Source organism: Silurus aristotelis (genome assembly GCF_946808225.1).
Source record: "Silurus aristotelis genome assembly, chromosome: 7".
Lineage (NCBI taxonomy): Eukaryota > Metazoa > Chordata > Actinopteri > Siluriformes > Siluridae > Silurus > Silurus aristotelis.
Window position 1 is genome coordinate 525,908 of NC_139580.1, and position 15,441 is coordinate 541,348.

At 42.9% G+C, this 15,441-nt stretch overlaps 1 protein-coding gene across 1 annotated transcript in view; it reads right to left on the minus strand.

Annotated features, from left to right (window-relative positions):
* Window positions 1-9,250: 9,250 nt before the first annotated feature.
* fhod3a (formin homology 2 domain containing 3a) overlaps window positions 9,251-15,441 on the minus strand; it is a 68,595-nt gene continuing 62,404 nt past the window's right edge. The window contains exons 26-30 of the mRNA XM_083547458.1: window positions 14,373-14,396; window positions 13,640-13,841; window positions 10,429-10,587; window positions 10,186-10,267; window positions 9,251-10,069 (exon numbers count right to left, since the gene is read on the minus strand). Of these exons, the coding sequence (XP_083403584.1) occupies window positions 10,191-10,267; window positions 10,429-10,587; window positions 13,640-13,841; window positions 14,373-14,396 (462 nt within the window). The 3' untranslated portion in view covers window positions 9,251-10,069; window positions 10,186-10,190. The remainder of the gene's footprint in view (window positions 10,070-10,185; window positions 10,268-10,428; window positions 10,588-13,639; window positions 13,842-14,372; window positions 14,397-15,441) is intronic.

A 15,441-nucleotide genomic window follows, 5' to 3' on the forward strand; every position in this document is an offset into this window, starting at 1 on the left:
GCAAAAACTTCTTTATTGCAGTTACGTTTCAATGAGCTCAATAGAAGGTGGTCTCTTAATCACACCAAAATGTTCGAGCACACACACTCTTTATACACACATCTTCATACCCTGGTGTCACATGACACCTCTATTTTTTCTAATTACTTCACCTTAGCGAACTTAGCTTCATTTTGTTATCTTTTTTTACCTTCTCCTTTTCTCCTCCCCTCCTTGTGCGTCTATATTTGGACTTCCTGTTTTTCTTAGTTACCCTTATTTTCTGATTTTTTATTTTATAATAAAAAAAAATAGCTTTTGTATAAAACCTTCACTTCCTCGGGTTCAGCTTCATTTTATTCTCAACCTTTGTGCGTGAAAATTCATGTATGCAGCGTATTAACTGTCCTGCATCTGGGACCTTTTCTACTTTCATTCTGAGTTTTAATGCGGTTCACTATTCTGTATGTATACTGTTATTGAATCAGGCTAATATTCTATGTAGATCATATGTTCATATATGTTTAACTGTATTATTTTACTTATTTATGTCATTATTGTAGGTTATTATATGCTTTAGAGCTGACAGTGTTGTATGGCTTTGAGCAACACATTAATCTTATGTCAAGTTCTTGTTATGTGGTCCGTCACGTCTTATTTCTAATTCTTTTGATGTTGACTTTTACTAACTTTTCTTTTTGGTTCTTCTTTATTTAGCTTCATCTTGCAAACATTCTGGGACAGCTGTTAATAACATTCTCAGAAAACAATATTGTCAATTTCAACTCCTCTGCTCTCCAAGCTTGCACAATTTATTGAGCATCTCTCTTCCTCATCAGTTCCAGAAACTTCCTTTCTGCCACCTAGCATTGTGCAGCGTACTTTTTACTTTAACCTCACCTGACCTAAATTCAATTCAATTCAATTCAATTCAATTCAATGTTTAATTCATGTTTATTTGTATTGAGCTTTTAATAATGAACATTGTCTCAGAGCAGCTTTACACAGGTAATGTGGTGATAAAAATAAAGATGTTCTTTATAAGTGTAAGTTTGTCTCTGATGAACGAGTCGGTGGAGACTGTGGTGAAGAAAAAACTCCCTGAGATGCAGAATGAAGAAACCTGGAGAGGAACCAGACTCAAGAGGGAACCTCATCCTCATCTGGGTTCCACTGAATGTCCATTTATTACAGATAAACAATGTTGAGGTGCAGTGATGGAGATCAGAGCAAACTGTGGTCCTGAGTCAGTGTAGCAGACTGTTGATATTAACTACAGTCCAAATCCATCCTCAAAGCTCCTGTTCTTACTCCAGAATTTCATGGATCCATCCAAGGCGTTGATGGGAAACATCTCCAGCTGCATAGAGTCGCCTCCAGTCGAAGAGAACCTCATCCAGAGACAGAGCAGGACGAAGTGGGAAGATCCACGGAGAAAAGAGAAGCAGGAACAGTGATCACTGGAACCTCAGGAGCATGTTTAACTTGACCGAGAGAGAGAGAGAGAGAGAGAGAGAGAGAGAGAGAGAGAAAGAGAGAGAGAGAGAAAGGGAGCAATAGGGGAAGAGGGAGAGAGAGAGAGAGAGAGAGAGAGAGAGAGAGAGAGAGAGAGAGAGAGAGAGAGAGAGAAGAGGGTGACAGGAAGAGAAGGATATGGATTATTAAGTCTCCTGATTGTTGTATGAAAGTTAAGTCACTGTGCAGTTTGGACTCTGGTAAGATTCGCTACAGCAGCAGAAATAAAATGGAGAAGCAGAAGGAAACACAGACATGAGGATCTCTGGGATAAGAGACGACCCACCACACCACCATCAACAAACCTGAGTGAACGTGTGAGAGTGAGAGGGGACGACAGCATACAAATATCCCAGTTCACCAAACACTCCATATCCATGATCCCTCCAGATCTGCTCCTTTACCTCACAAACACCTACTGACTAAAGACTCCACTAAATAAATATGTGTTCAGCCTCGACTTTAACACTGAGACTGTGTCTGAGTCCCGAACACTGATTGGAAGGTTGTTCCATAACTGTGGGGTTTATAAGAGAAACATCTGCCCCCTGCTGAAGTCTTCATTATTTGAGGTACCAACAAATAGCCTGCACCTTTTGATCTAAGTAGGCATGGAGGATTATACTGGTACAGAAGTTCACTCAGATACTGCGGCGTGAGAGCGTTAAGTGCGGAAGTTATTAAGCATCCACTGTCTAATGTCCTTTACACACTCCTCAACATTGTTAAGCTGATCTCTCTCATCTGGCTTTGCTGAAATATACATCTGTGTATCATCAGCATAGCAATAAAACCGAATTCCGTGTTTATCTATAATTTCACCAAGAGGCAGCATAAATAAAGAGAAAAGCAGTGGGCCTAAGACAGATCCTTGTGGAACACCAAACTTTACCTCAGAGAGTGTGGAGAACTCACCATTTACATCAACAAACTGATAGCGATCAGTCAGATAAGACCTGAGCCAGGAGAGAGCTGTTCCCTTTATTCCAACAACGTTCTTCAGTCCAACAAGCAGGAGATGATGATCTTCTTTTTCTTCTTCTTCTTTCGGCTGCTTCCATTAGGGGTCGCCACAGCGGATCATCCGTCTCCATACCACCCTGTCCTCTACATCTGCCTCTTTCACACCAACTACCTGCATGTCTTCCCTCACCACATCCATGAACCTCCTCCTTGGCCTTCCTCTTTTCCTCCTACCTGGTAGCTCCATCTTCAGCATTCTTCTACCAATATAATTCATGTCCCTCCTCTGCACATGTCCAAACCATCTCAATCTCGCCTCCCTCACCTTGTCTCCAAAACGTCCAACATGCCCTGTCCCTCTAATAAACTCATTTCGAATCTTGTCCATCCTCGTCACTCCCAATGAACATCTCAACATCTTCAGCTCTGCTAACTCCAGCTCCACCTCCTGTCTTTTACTCAATGCCACTGTCTCTAATCCATACAACATCGCAGGTCTCACCACAGTCCTATAAACTTTCCCTTTCATTCTTGCAGATACTCTACTATCACAAATCACTCCTGTTACTCTTCTCCACCCACTCCACCCTCTCCACCCACTCCACCCACTTCACCTCTTTTCTTTACTTCCCTAACACACTCTCCATTACTTTGCACTGTTGACCCCAGGTACCTGAACTCCTCCACCTTCTCCACCCTTTTTTCCCTGCAACCGCATCACTCCACTGCCCTCCCTCTCATTCACACACATGTACTCTGTCTTACTCCTACTGACTTTCATTCCCCTCCTCTCCAGCATGTATCTCCACCTTTTCAGGCTCTTCTCAACCTGCTCCCTACTCTCACCACAAATCACAATATCATCTGCAAACATCATAGTCCAGGGAGACTCCTGTCTGACCTCATCTGTCAACCTGTCCATCACCACTGCAAACAGGAAAGGGCTCAGGGCCGATCCTTGATGCAGTCCAACCTTCACCCTGAACCATTCTGTCTTCCCTACTGCACACTTCACTGCCGTCACACTGTCCTCATACATCTCCCCGCTTCTACCGGTATGTCATCTGGTCCAACCGACTTTCCATTCATCATCCTCTTAATCGCTGCTCTCACTTCCTCCTTACTAATCCTATCTACATCCTGCTTCACCAACTCCACATCATCCAACCTTCTCTCTCTCAGATTTTCCTCATCCATCAGCTGCTCAAAATACTCCCTCCACCTTCCCAACACACTCTCCTCACTAGTCAACACATTTCCCTCTCCATCCTTTACTGCTCTAACTTGCAGTACATCCTTCCCAGCTCGGTCCCTCTGCCTGGCCAATCGCTACAAATCCTTCTCTCCTTCCTCAGTGTCCAACCTCTTATACAGCTTCTCATATGCCTTTTCCTTGGCTTTCGCCACATCCCTTTTTACCTGCTGCCGCATCTCCTTGTACTCCTGCCTACTTTTCTCATCACTCTGTCGATCCCACATCTGTTTTGCCATCCTCTTTCTCCTTCTGCTCTCCTGCACTTCCTCATTCCACCACCACGTCTCCTTGTCTTGCTTTCTATTTCCAGATGTCACACCAAGTACTTTTATAGCTGCCTTCCTCATCACTTCTGCAGTAGTTCCACAATCATCCAGCACCTCTTCACCACCACCGAGCTCCTGTCTGACCTCTTCCCTGAACCTCACACTACTTTCTCCTTCAGTTTCCACCATCTTATTCTTCTTTCAGTCCTCACTCTCATCCTCTTCTTCTTCACCTCCAAAACCTTTCTACAGACCACCATCCGATGCTGTCTAGCTACAATGTCCCCCGCCAACACCTTACAGTCTCCAATCTCCTTCAGGTTGGATCTCCTGCATAGCACATAGTCCACCTGTGTGCACCTTCCTCCACTCTTATGCGTCACCCTATGATCCTCCTTCTTCTTAAAATGCGTGTTCACCACTGCCATTTCCATCCTTTTAGCAAAATCTACCACCATCTGCCCTTCCACATTTCTCTCCTTAAGACCATACCTACCATCACCTCCTCATCACCTCTGTTCCCTTCACCTACATGCCCATTAAAGTCTGCCCCATTTACCAATCGTTCTTTCCTAGGTACACCATCTACCACTTCATCTAATTCACTCCAGAATCTTTCCTTCTCCTCCATCTCACAGCAAACTTGTGGAGCATAGGCACTGATGACATTTATTATCATCCCTTCAACTTCCACCTTCACGATCATCAGCCTATCAGAAACTCTCTTCACCTCCACTACACTCTTACTGTATTCTTCCTTCAGAATCACCCCTACACCATTTCTCTTTCCATCCACACCATGGAACCCACCTCCAATGTTCCTGGCCTTACTCCCTTTCCACTTGGTCTCCTGGACACACAACATATCTACCTTTCTCCTCCTCATCATATCAGCTCCCTCTCTCTCTTTACCAGTCATAGTACCAACATTTAAAGTACCAACCCTAACCTCCACTCTCCTACACTTCTCCTTTTCCTGCCGTCTCTGTAGATGTCTTCCTCCTCTCCTTCTCCTCCTTCGGCCAACAGTAGCCCAATTTTCACCGGTACCCTGTTGGTTAACGATACCTGTGGCGGTCGTTGTTAACCCCGGCCTCGACCGACCCGCTATGAAATTCTCATTTGTGATCCGCATATTTGATTTGGCACATGTTTTACGCTGGATGCCCTTCCTAACGCAACCCTCCCCATTTACCCGGGCTTGGGACCGGCACTAAGAGTACACTGGCTTGTGCATCCATAATGGCTGGGTTCAGGAGATGATGATCAATGGTGTGAAAAGCTGCACTGAGGTCGAGCAAAATAAGTAAAGAGACAAAACCCTGATCAGAGGCCAATAACAGTCATTTACCACCTTAACTAGCGCCGTCTCTGTGCTATGATGAGGCCGAAATCCTGACTGATACATTTCATAAATGTTGTTCCTCAGTTGATGTGAGCAGAACTGCTGTGCTACAACCTTTTCTAGAATCTTGGCGATAAAGGGGAGGTTTGATATTGGACTGTAGTTGGACAGCTGACAGGGTGAAGGTCAGGTTTCTTAATTAGGGGGTTGATACTGCAGTTTGAAGGATTTAGGTACAAAACCAGTGCTAATGGAAGAGTTTATTATTTTAAATCAGGTTCATTTCCCTCTGGAATGATCTGTTTGTGGAAACTTGTAGGCGAGGGATCGAGATGCAGGTTGATGATTTTGATGTGGAAATAAATGAAATGAAGTCGTTCTCTTGAATAGGAGTAAAACTTTGTAATTGATGGTCTGTTATAATTACACTGCTGTCTACAGGGTTTGGATTTATTTTAATCGTCTGGATTTCTTGCCTGATGTTTTCAACTTTATTATTATTAAAAAAGTTGATGAAATCATTACTACATATTGATGGTGTGCATGTGAGTGCAGTGCTTTTATTTCCTGTTCATTTTGCTGCAGTACAGAATAAAAATCTAGGATTCTGCTTGTTATTTTCTATGAAGGAGGAGAAATATGCTGATCAGCAGCACTAAGAGATTTTCTAGAACTCAGGAGATTCTCCTTTCATGCTGTTTCAAATACTGTTCATTTTGTTTGATGTCATTTACGTTCTAGTTTCTGAGTGGTCTGTTTTAAGGTGTGTTTATGATCATTATTCCACTGTGCTGATTTTTTCTCCCTGACACACACACACGCACCTCTGCTCAGCCAGATTTATTGTAAATATCACACACCAACATAATGACAGAAATTGACTCCTACAGTACTAGACCACAGGACACACACACACACACACACACACACACACACACACACACACACACACACACACACACACACACACACACACACACACACTCTGTTCAACCAAGTCCACAAGCAAAAATATAATAATTTACAATAGCATTTTTCTTTTACTCTGCATGTTACTTAGTGGGACTTTTGGCATCCTTGCCTTAAACAATCCCCTTCAAATCTGCCTCGTATTCCGTTGTTGCCACTCGAAGCAATTCTTTCACATGTGTGTCAGTCAGAACAGATCGATGCTTTGATTTCACGTGTTTCAGGGTAGAAACCAGCCAAAGAGCTGCATGCGGCACGTGAGCCGCGGGTTGGCCACCCCTGATCTAGAGTATAACGGAATGTTGATTCTAGATATTCAGTGGCCCAGTCGAGCTCTGTGGGGTCAGAAATTCACAAATTCTAGGAGAAAATCAGTCGGGCCCCTGGGGGTCTATAAATAATAATGAGTGGAATTGTCTGACTGGACCTGCTTTTGGACACTGAATATTTATGTTGGTGTAAAGAACTCAGAATGTTTTACACTTGTGTTTAATTTTTTGTGTGACGTTTAGATTATTATTATAAATAGCTGCGACTCCGCCTCCTCTGCCATTTGGACGGGGTTGGTGTATGTAGCTATACCCAGGAGGACTCGCTTCATTTAATGCTACATATTCATTCGATTTAATCCACGTTTCTGTCAAACACATTATTTTAAACTCCTGGTCGGTAATAATTTAGTTTATAGTAAGCGCTTTAGACGTGAGAGATCTAATATTCAACAATCCAATTTTTAGATCAGAGGTGCTGCTGTGCGTTCAGTCCTATTTAATTTAATGTTAATCAGGTTACTAAAACAGACTTTCTGAGAATTCCTACATTTTGGTTTTGCTTGGGGGACAGACACAGTCTCAATATGGTGGATCCTGAGTAACGACTCTGTTCAGGTTTCTCAGCGGGTGCTTCACTGAGGAGAGCAAACCTGTTGGACACGTGAAGCGGAGAGGAATGGTGCTCCCGTGGGTGAGCCTTAGCGTTAGCTTTGGCTTTGCGAGTATGCCGCAGAGTCGTCACCCACTCGCCCCGCTGCGAGGGCTCTAATGCCGGAGTCGGGGGACTATTACCTTCACCTAGGGCATCCAGACTTTCCCCTGCAGAACCTGGACTGCTCTCACACTCACTACTTCTCTCTAGACTCTGGATGCTCCTCTAATGCTAAGATCTTCTCTGTCAAAGAACGAGAAAGACTGACTAAACATGTGACATTTCACACACTGAATGAACTGGATGTTCGCCATAGTAGAGAAATTACGTACCTTAACGTGTTTACTGTAGTGTGTGTTCTTAGTTCGGATGGGAATGTGCTCCACTTTCAAGTCAAGTCAAGTTTATTTGTATAGCGCTTTTCACAAAAGACATCGTCTTAAAGCAGCTTTACAGAAATCAACAGTGAAGGTGAATGGTGTGTGTTTATCCCTGATGAGCAGCCATGGCGAGTAATGCATTACAGTAGTCTATTCTGGAGGTCATAAACACATGGACGAGCTTCTCTGCATCGGATATAGACCACATATTTCTTAGCTTAGAAATATTTCTAAGGTGAAAGAAGGCTATCAAATGAACAGAGCTGTAGCTGAATGTAAATCCGTATTGTACAGCGATGTGGGTAAATGATCAATGCGATCTTCATGCAAATGTACATAGACCACTTGTTTTGGTTTTCGTCCTGAAGCCTGGTTCCTGTTTGGGTCCAGTGTTTTTTAGAGCTTTAGTGAGGGACATTTTCATTCGTTAGTGAATTATTTACAGTTAAACATTTGGCTCTAATGGACACTGATTCCCATTTTTTGGGAAAGTCCTATTTCTGAACTGATTTCATTACTTGTTTTTGAAAAATTTCATGTAAAAGCCTCATTTGGGTTTAATTCATGGCATGTTTGTAATATATTCTAATATTTGTAATTTCTGATACTTTAATGATAGTAAGTTTCTGTAAAAGGGAGTTAGTAATGAAATATGATTTAAACTTGTGTCGTTGTAACTAATAGAATGCATATACACACAATAGCAAAGGAACATGGAAGCGCAGGATAAGAACAGTTTAATAAACAGGCAAAAAGATATAAAATGGCAGAGTGACATTAGAAATGTAATCCAGGAAAGAGTTGGGCGATTAGCAAACATGACCTGATAGGCCATTGACGGGATCAAAGAGGTCTCTGGTGTAGACTTGGTCTGATGGCTGCCATTCTGCTGTCAGGGAGATGATCACTGAGACTGTGAATACTTTTCTGAAAAACTTTTTTGTCAGATGTGGGGTAAAAACAGGGCTGTTGGAGCACCAATAAACAATGATAGAATCAGTTAAATAAAATGATAGTTGAGATCTCTAGCGATCTGCACTGCAGGTTGATCACTGGAACTTTTGTCGGCCTCTAGGGGTGAATCACTGACAACGCGCTGTTTGTTTTTACATGTGAAACTGCGCGCTGCATGGAGAGCGCTATATTATATTTATTACTTATTATCCCCAGCCACTCTCAGTGCCGGTCCCAAGCCCGGATAAATTGGGGAGGGATGCGTTAGGAAGGGCATCCAGCGTAAAACGTGCCAAATCAAACGTGCGGAGGATCCGCTGTGGCGACCCCTAACGGGAGAAGCCGAAAGAAAGAAAGAAAATTTATTATTTATATAATTATATTTATTAATTAATACATTTATATTTATTTCATTTAGCACTTTTTCAGGATTCAGCACTGTTTTAAATTAGGTTCAGTTCTATTTTACTGTAGTGTTGTTTGTTATTTTATCCAGTATCCATTTTAAAAACTATTGATTGATTAATCGGTTATCAGCAAGGACTATCCCACCTCACTATCGCTAGAATCGGGCAACCTCTATAAAATACTGTGTGAAGTTCACATTTCACATGTTTAATAATGTCTGTGTGTTCTGTCCTATACAGAAGTGACTTTTTTCCACTATAGGACTTCATATAAAGAAAAAACAAACATCAGATGCATAAAACACTATTTCTTTAATCTTATAAATAAAGGAATAAAAGCCATGCACTGCAGTCCATCCCAGGTGCTGTGTGTAAAAGCACAGCTGTGTTTATCACCTCACAGGCACTTGTGCTTGATGATCTTCATTAAATTACAGCAGAATGAAATGCACCACGATAAAAACACTACAGAATCACAGAAGGGGGATGGAAATTTGATACAAAAGTTAAAGTTTTCTTTAGAATCATTTAAAATCAACTTTACCATCACACATTAAATTACACTTAAATATATGGCTTTTTTTTCCACATTTAATCAGTATAAATCATTCATCTGATCATAAATCTCCCAAATAGGACAGTGATCTCGGTTTTATTGTACAAAACATGATTACAGTCATGTCACTGCAGGTTTGAGAGCAAAAACGTGTTCAAATAAACGTCAATAAATAATCAAATCAAGTCAGAAGAAAAAAGAGCAGTGAATTAAAGCATTTAATAAAAGGCACTGTGAAAGTTCACCTTCTGCAGGCTGTGTTTCAACACAATCCTTATGCGTCCACTTCCCCTGATAGAACCAGTCCTCAGTCTTTATTAGGTCGTCTCACTACCATCCCTAAGATTTAATAGTGAACACTTTCTATTGTTTTCAGGACATTTATTCTTGAAGGAAAGTGTTTTATCCCTTTAATGCAGTTTGCAGTCGCTGACAGAGGCAGTGTTACACAAACTCACAATATTACAGAAATACTGTGACTGGTTTATGTTTACTATTTTATTCAAACATTCAGAAAAGTAAGATTCTTGAGGAGGACAGTGGCGTCTTGCTGGATCTGCTGAAATGTTCACACGTTAATCACTGAATCCATCATTACAACAGCAAATAAACAACGTTAAAAGCAGAAAATATAATCAACACACAACACCTAATACAGGAGGATCATTATACCTGCATCAAAGGGGCTTCCACACCTGAGCTTCCTGAGCTTGTGCCTCCTCCAGGGTCATCTCACTTTTTAATGTCCTCCTCACTGAGAGAGAAAGAGAGAGAGAGAGAGAGAGAGAGAGAGAGAGAGAGAGATGGATAAATGGATGGATGAATGGATAGATGGATGAGGATCAAATGTACAGAAAGATGTTATGACTCCAATGTCGATCATACTGACATAATAGCATGTAAATTCTAACATACCTGATTTACGGTTTGCGCGTGAGCGTCTTCGTTCACGTAGCTCAGTGCGTTCTTGTGAACTCTGTGTAGCCGAGCGTACAATCCGCTCCATGATCTCATCAGCTGGATCATCAGGCATGCTACATTCATTTGCTGCTGCTGCTGCTAACACAGTATGACCTAGGGGTAACATAAATACATCAAACGGAGATATGAATTTTATTTGGTATGCTGTAAGTTAAAAAACTGTAACATCTGCACCTCAAATCCAACATTTTTACCATCTGTACCTCAGAATATCATCCCACCTGTACCATGTGTACCTCAGAATATCATCCCACCTATACCATCTGTACCTCAGAATATCATCCCACCTGTACCATGTGTACCTTAGAATATCATCCCACCTGTACCATCTGTACAGGTGGGTATTCTGAGGTACACATGGTACACATGGTACAGGTGGGATGATATTCTGAGGTACACATGGTAAAGGTGTTATTCTGAGGTACAGATGGAACAGGTGGGATGATATTCTGAGGTACAGATGGTATCGGTGGGATGATATTCTGAGGTACAGATGGTAAAGGCTTCCAGGACAGCGGAGACACCCGGCGCATGTGGCAGGGCATCCAGGCGATCACGAATTACAAGACCACATCACCTGCTTGTGACCGTGACCCCTCCCTCCCAGATGCGCTGAATGACTTCTACGCCCGGTTCGAGGTGCAGAACAACGTGGTGGCGAGGAAGACCATCCCTCCTCCCAGTGACCAGGTGCTCTGTCTAACCACAGCTGAAGTGAGGAAAACTCTATGCAGAGTTAACCCACGGAAGTCTGCTGGACCTGACAACATTCCTGGCAGAGTGCTCAGGGAATGTGCAGAACACTGTTCCCACGTGCCTCAAGACGACGACCATCATTCCTGTGCCGAAGAAGTCTTCTGTCTCCTGCCTCAATGACTATCGTCCCGTTGCACTCGCACCCATCATGATGAAGTGCTTCAAGAGGCTCGTCATGGGGCACATAAAGACCCAGCTCCCACCCGCACTGGACCCCATGCAGTTTGCGTATCGTCCAAACCGCTCCACGGACGATGCCATCTCCACAACCCTCCAGAGACCTCAGTCAGTCAGGATCGGGAACAGCATCTCCAGCACCACCACACTGAGCACTGGAGCCCCTCAGGGCTGTGTGCTCAGTCCACTGCTGTTCACTCTGCTGACTCACAACTGTGCACCAACGCACAGCTCGAATCATATCATTAAGTTTGCTGATGACACGACCGTGGTGGGTCTAATCAGCAAGAACGACGAATCAGCATACAGAGAGGAGGTGCAACGGTTAACAGCCTGGTGTGGATCCAACAACCTGTCTTTGAACGTGGACAAAACCAAAGAGATGGTTGTTGACTTCAGGAGAGCACAGAGAGACCATTCTCCACTGATCATCAAGGGATCTTCAGTGGAGATCGTCAAGAGCACCAAATTCCTTGGTGTTCATCTGGCGGATAACCTCACCTGGTCACTTAACACCAGCTCCATCACCAAGAAAGCCCAGCAGCGTCTCTACTTCCTGAGAAGGCTGAGGAAAGCTCATCTCCCTCCCTTCATCCTGACCATGTTCTACAGAGGGGCCATCGAGAACCTGCCTGGTTTGGGAACTGCACCGTCTCGGATCGCAAGACCCTACAGAGGATAGTGAGGACAGCTGAGAAGATCATCGGAGTCTTTCTCCCCTCTATCATGGACATTTACACCACACACTGCATCCGCAAAGCACACAGCATTGTGGATGACCACACACACCCGTCACACACACACACTTCACCCTCTTACCATCAGGGAAATGGTTCCGAAGCATTCGGGCCGTCACAACAAGACTGTGCAACAGTTTTTTCCCGCAAGCCATCAGGCTCCTCAACAAACATCTGAACTGAACTCTCTCTCACACACACACACACATACTCACACACACACACACTTACACACAACTGTGTGACTGATCTGTACAACCGGACTCAACACACATACACTTCGCACACCCAGGTTTCAACACCATTTACACCTTTCATTGTCGAAATAATGTTTACATGCCGTTTGTTGCTGATCTTCCGGGACTTGCTCTCTTTGCACAATATTCTGTCCAAATCCTTTGGTCACTGATCACTTTATTTTTGATTGCTGCTATTGTAGAATTGCACAATTGTTTACATTTCTCTGTTTACATTTTTTCTGCTACTGTGCACCTTATTCTGTTACGACAGGTTTTACTGGCGGAGCTATTGTTGTTTTTATTTTTATATTGTGTATTTTGTATTGTCCTGCACTGTCCTGTGTTGTCTCGCACTGTCTTGTGATGTCTTTGCATCTGTACCTCAGAATATCATCCCACCTGTACCATCTGTACCTCAGAATATCATCCCACCTATACCATCTGTACCTCAGAATATCATCCCACCTATACCATCTGTACCTCAGAATATCATCCCACCTGTACCATGTGTACCTCAGAATATCATCTCACCTGTACCATCTGTACCTCAGTATATCATCCCACCTGTACCATCTGTACCTCAGAATATCATCCCACCTGTACCATCTGTACCTCAGAATATCATCCCACCTATACCATCTGTACCTCAGAATATCATCCCACCTATACCATCTGTACCTCAGAATATCATCTCACCTGTACCATGTGTACCTCAGAATATCATCTCACCTGTACCATGTGTACCTCAGAATATCATCCCACCTGTACCATCTGTACCTCAGAATACCACCTTTACCATCTGTACCTCAGAATATCATCCCACCTGTACCATCTGTACCTCAGAATATCATCTCACCTTTACCATCTGTACCTCAGCACCTCTGTATTATCTGCACCTCAGACAGTGTTATAAATTATGATGTTAATATATTAGCATGTGTTTTAGTTTCAGTTCAATTCATGTTTATTTGTTTTGCACTTTTCTCAGAGCAGCTTTACACAGATAATGTGGAGATAAAAATTAAGATGTTGTTTATAAGTGTAAGTTTGTCCCTGATGAACAAGTCGGTGGAGACTGTGGTAAAGGAAAAACTCTCTGAGATGCAGAAGGAAGAAACCTTGAGAGGAACCAGACTCAAGAGTGAACCTCATCTGGGTTCCACTGAATGTCCATTTATTACAGATAAACGATGTTGAGGTGCAGTGATGGTGGTTTTACAGTGCTTTATCACTTACTTCTGCTGGGTCTTGCCCTTGTTCTTGTACGTAGTCCCGGGACTCCACTCATCTCAGTGCTGCTACCTCGCTGGCTTCTCTTTAGCACTGTTGTCATGTATTCATGATCTGCTGCATCTTCCTCATGGTTCAGTCCCTGAACTTCATTTTTCCTTACAGTAGAGACACTACTGCTACAGCTGCTTCCAGGTCCCTGATTTCTCTGTGGATCATTCCAAACATAGAAATACCCAGAAAACAGAAGAGTGAACCGCATGCACACAGTCAGTAGGGTAGGGTTTAAAAAGCATGCGTTATTACGTCAAATATATTTTACAGAATAAGGAGCAAGCGAGCGAAAGGCTGGATTCCAGCTGAAATGCAAACTGTTCTTGTTAAAGAACTTCTCTGAACTGAGTGTTTGATGTGGACCATATAATTTAATCACTCAGAAAGCGTAAGGAACATTAGATAGCATAAACCAGGTAGCAAAAGCATGTGCCAGATAACACACACACACACACACACACACACACACACACACACACACACACACACACACACACACACAAATAGCATGTTATAAGCTCTGAGCACATGCAGATCAGATGCTATTAGAACCTGTAACCTATAACATCAGACATTAAACCATTTCCAGGTGAATGATATGTGAGTGATGGATTTGTAACACACCACTGAGTGGGACTGCTAATACATCACACATGCACAGACAAACACATACACACTGCCATACCACATTCTCTTCTTCATCATCAGTCTACAGAGACAGCAGAGAGACAGCAGAGAGACAGGAAGGAAGAACTGAATCAGTTCATGGATCTGATGCACACAGATCCTGAATGCTGACAAAATGGCAGCTTTCTGATTGGTTCAGTCCGAAACATCCCCACATGATCTTATCTGATTTATGTTGTAATACACTGTATAATCACTTCCTGTTCTACACCATATACAGTGAGGAAAATAAGTATTTGAACACCCTGCTATTTTGCAAGTTCTCCCACTTAGAAATCATGGAGGAGTCTGAAATTGTCATCGTAGGTGCATGTCCACTGTGAGAGACATAATCTAAAATAAAAAAATCCAGAAATCACAATGAATGATTTTTTTAACTATTATTTGTATGATACAGCTGCAAATAAGTATTTGAACACCTGAGAAAGTCAATGTTAATATTTGGTACAGGAGCCTTTGTTTGCAATTACAGAGGTCAAACGTTTCCTGTAGTTTTTCACCAGGTTTGCACACACTGCAGGAGGGATTTTGGCCCACTCCTCCACACAGATCTTCTCTAGATCAGTCAGGTTTCTGGCCTGTCGCTGAGAAACACAGAGTTTAAGCTCCCTCCAAAGATTCTCTATTGGGTTTAGGTCTGGAGACTGGCTAGGCCACACCAGAACCTTGATATGCTTCTTACAGAGCCACTCCTTGGTTATCCTGGCTGTGTGCTTCGGGTCATTGTCATGTTGGAAGACCCAGCCTCGACCCATCTTCAATGCTCTAAGTGAGGGAAGGAGGTTGTTCCCCAAAATCTCGCAATACATGGCCCTGGTCATCCTCTCCTTAATACAGTGCAGTCGCCCTGTCCCGTGTGCAGAAAAACACCCCCAAAGCATGATGCTCCTGCCCCCATGCTTTACAGTAGGGATGGTGTTCTTGGGATGGTACTCATCATTCTTCTTCCTCCAAACACGTTTAGTGGAATTATGACCCAAAAGTTCTATTTTGGTCTCATCTGACCACATGACTTTCTCCCATGACTCCTCTGGATTATCCAAATGGTCATTGGCAAACTTAAGACG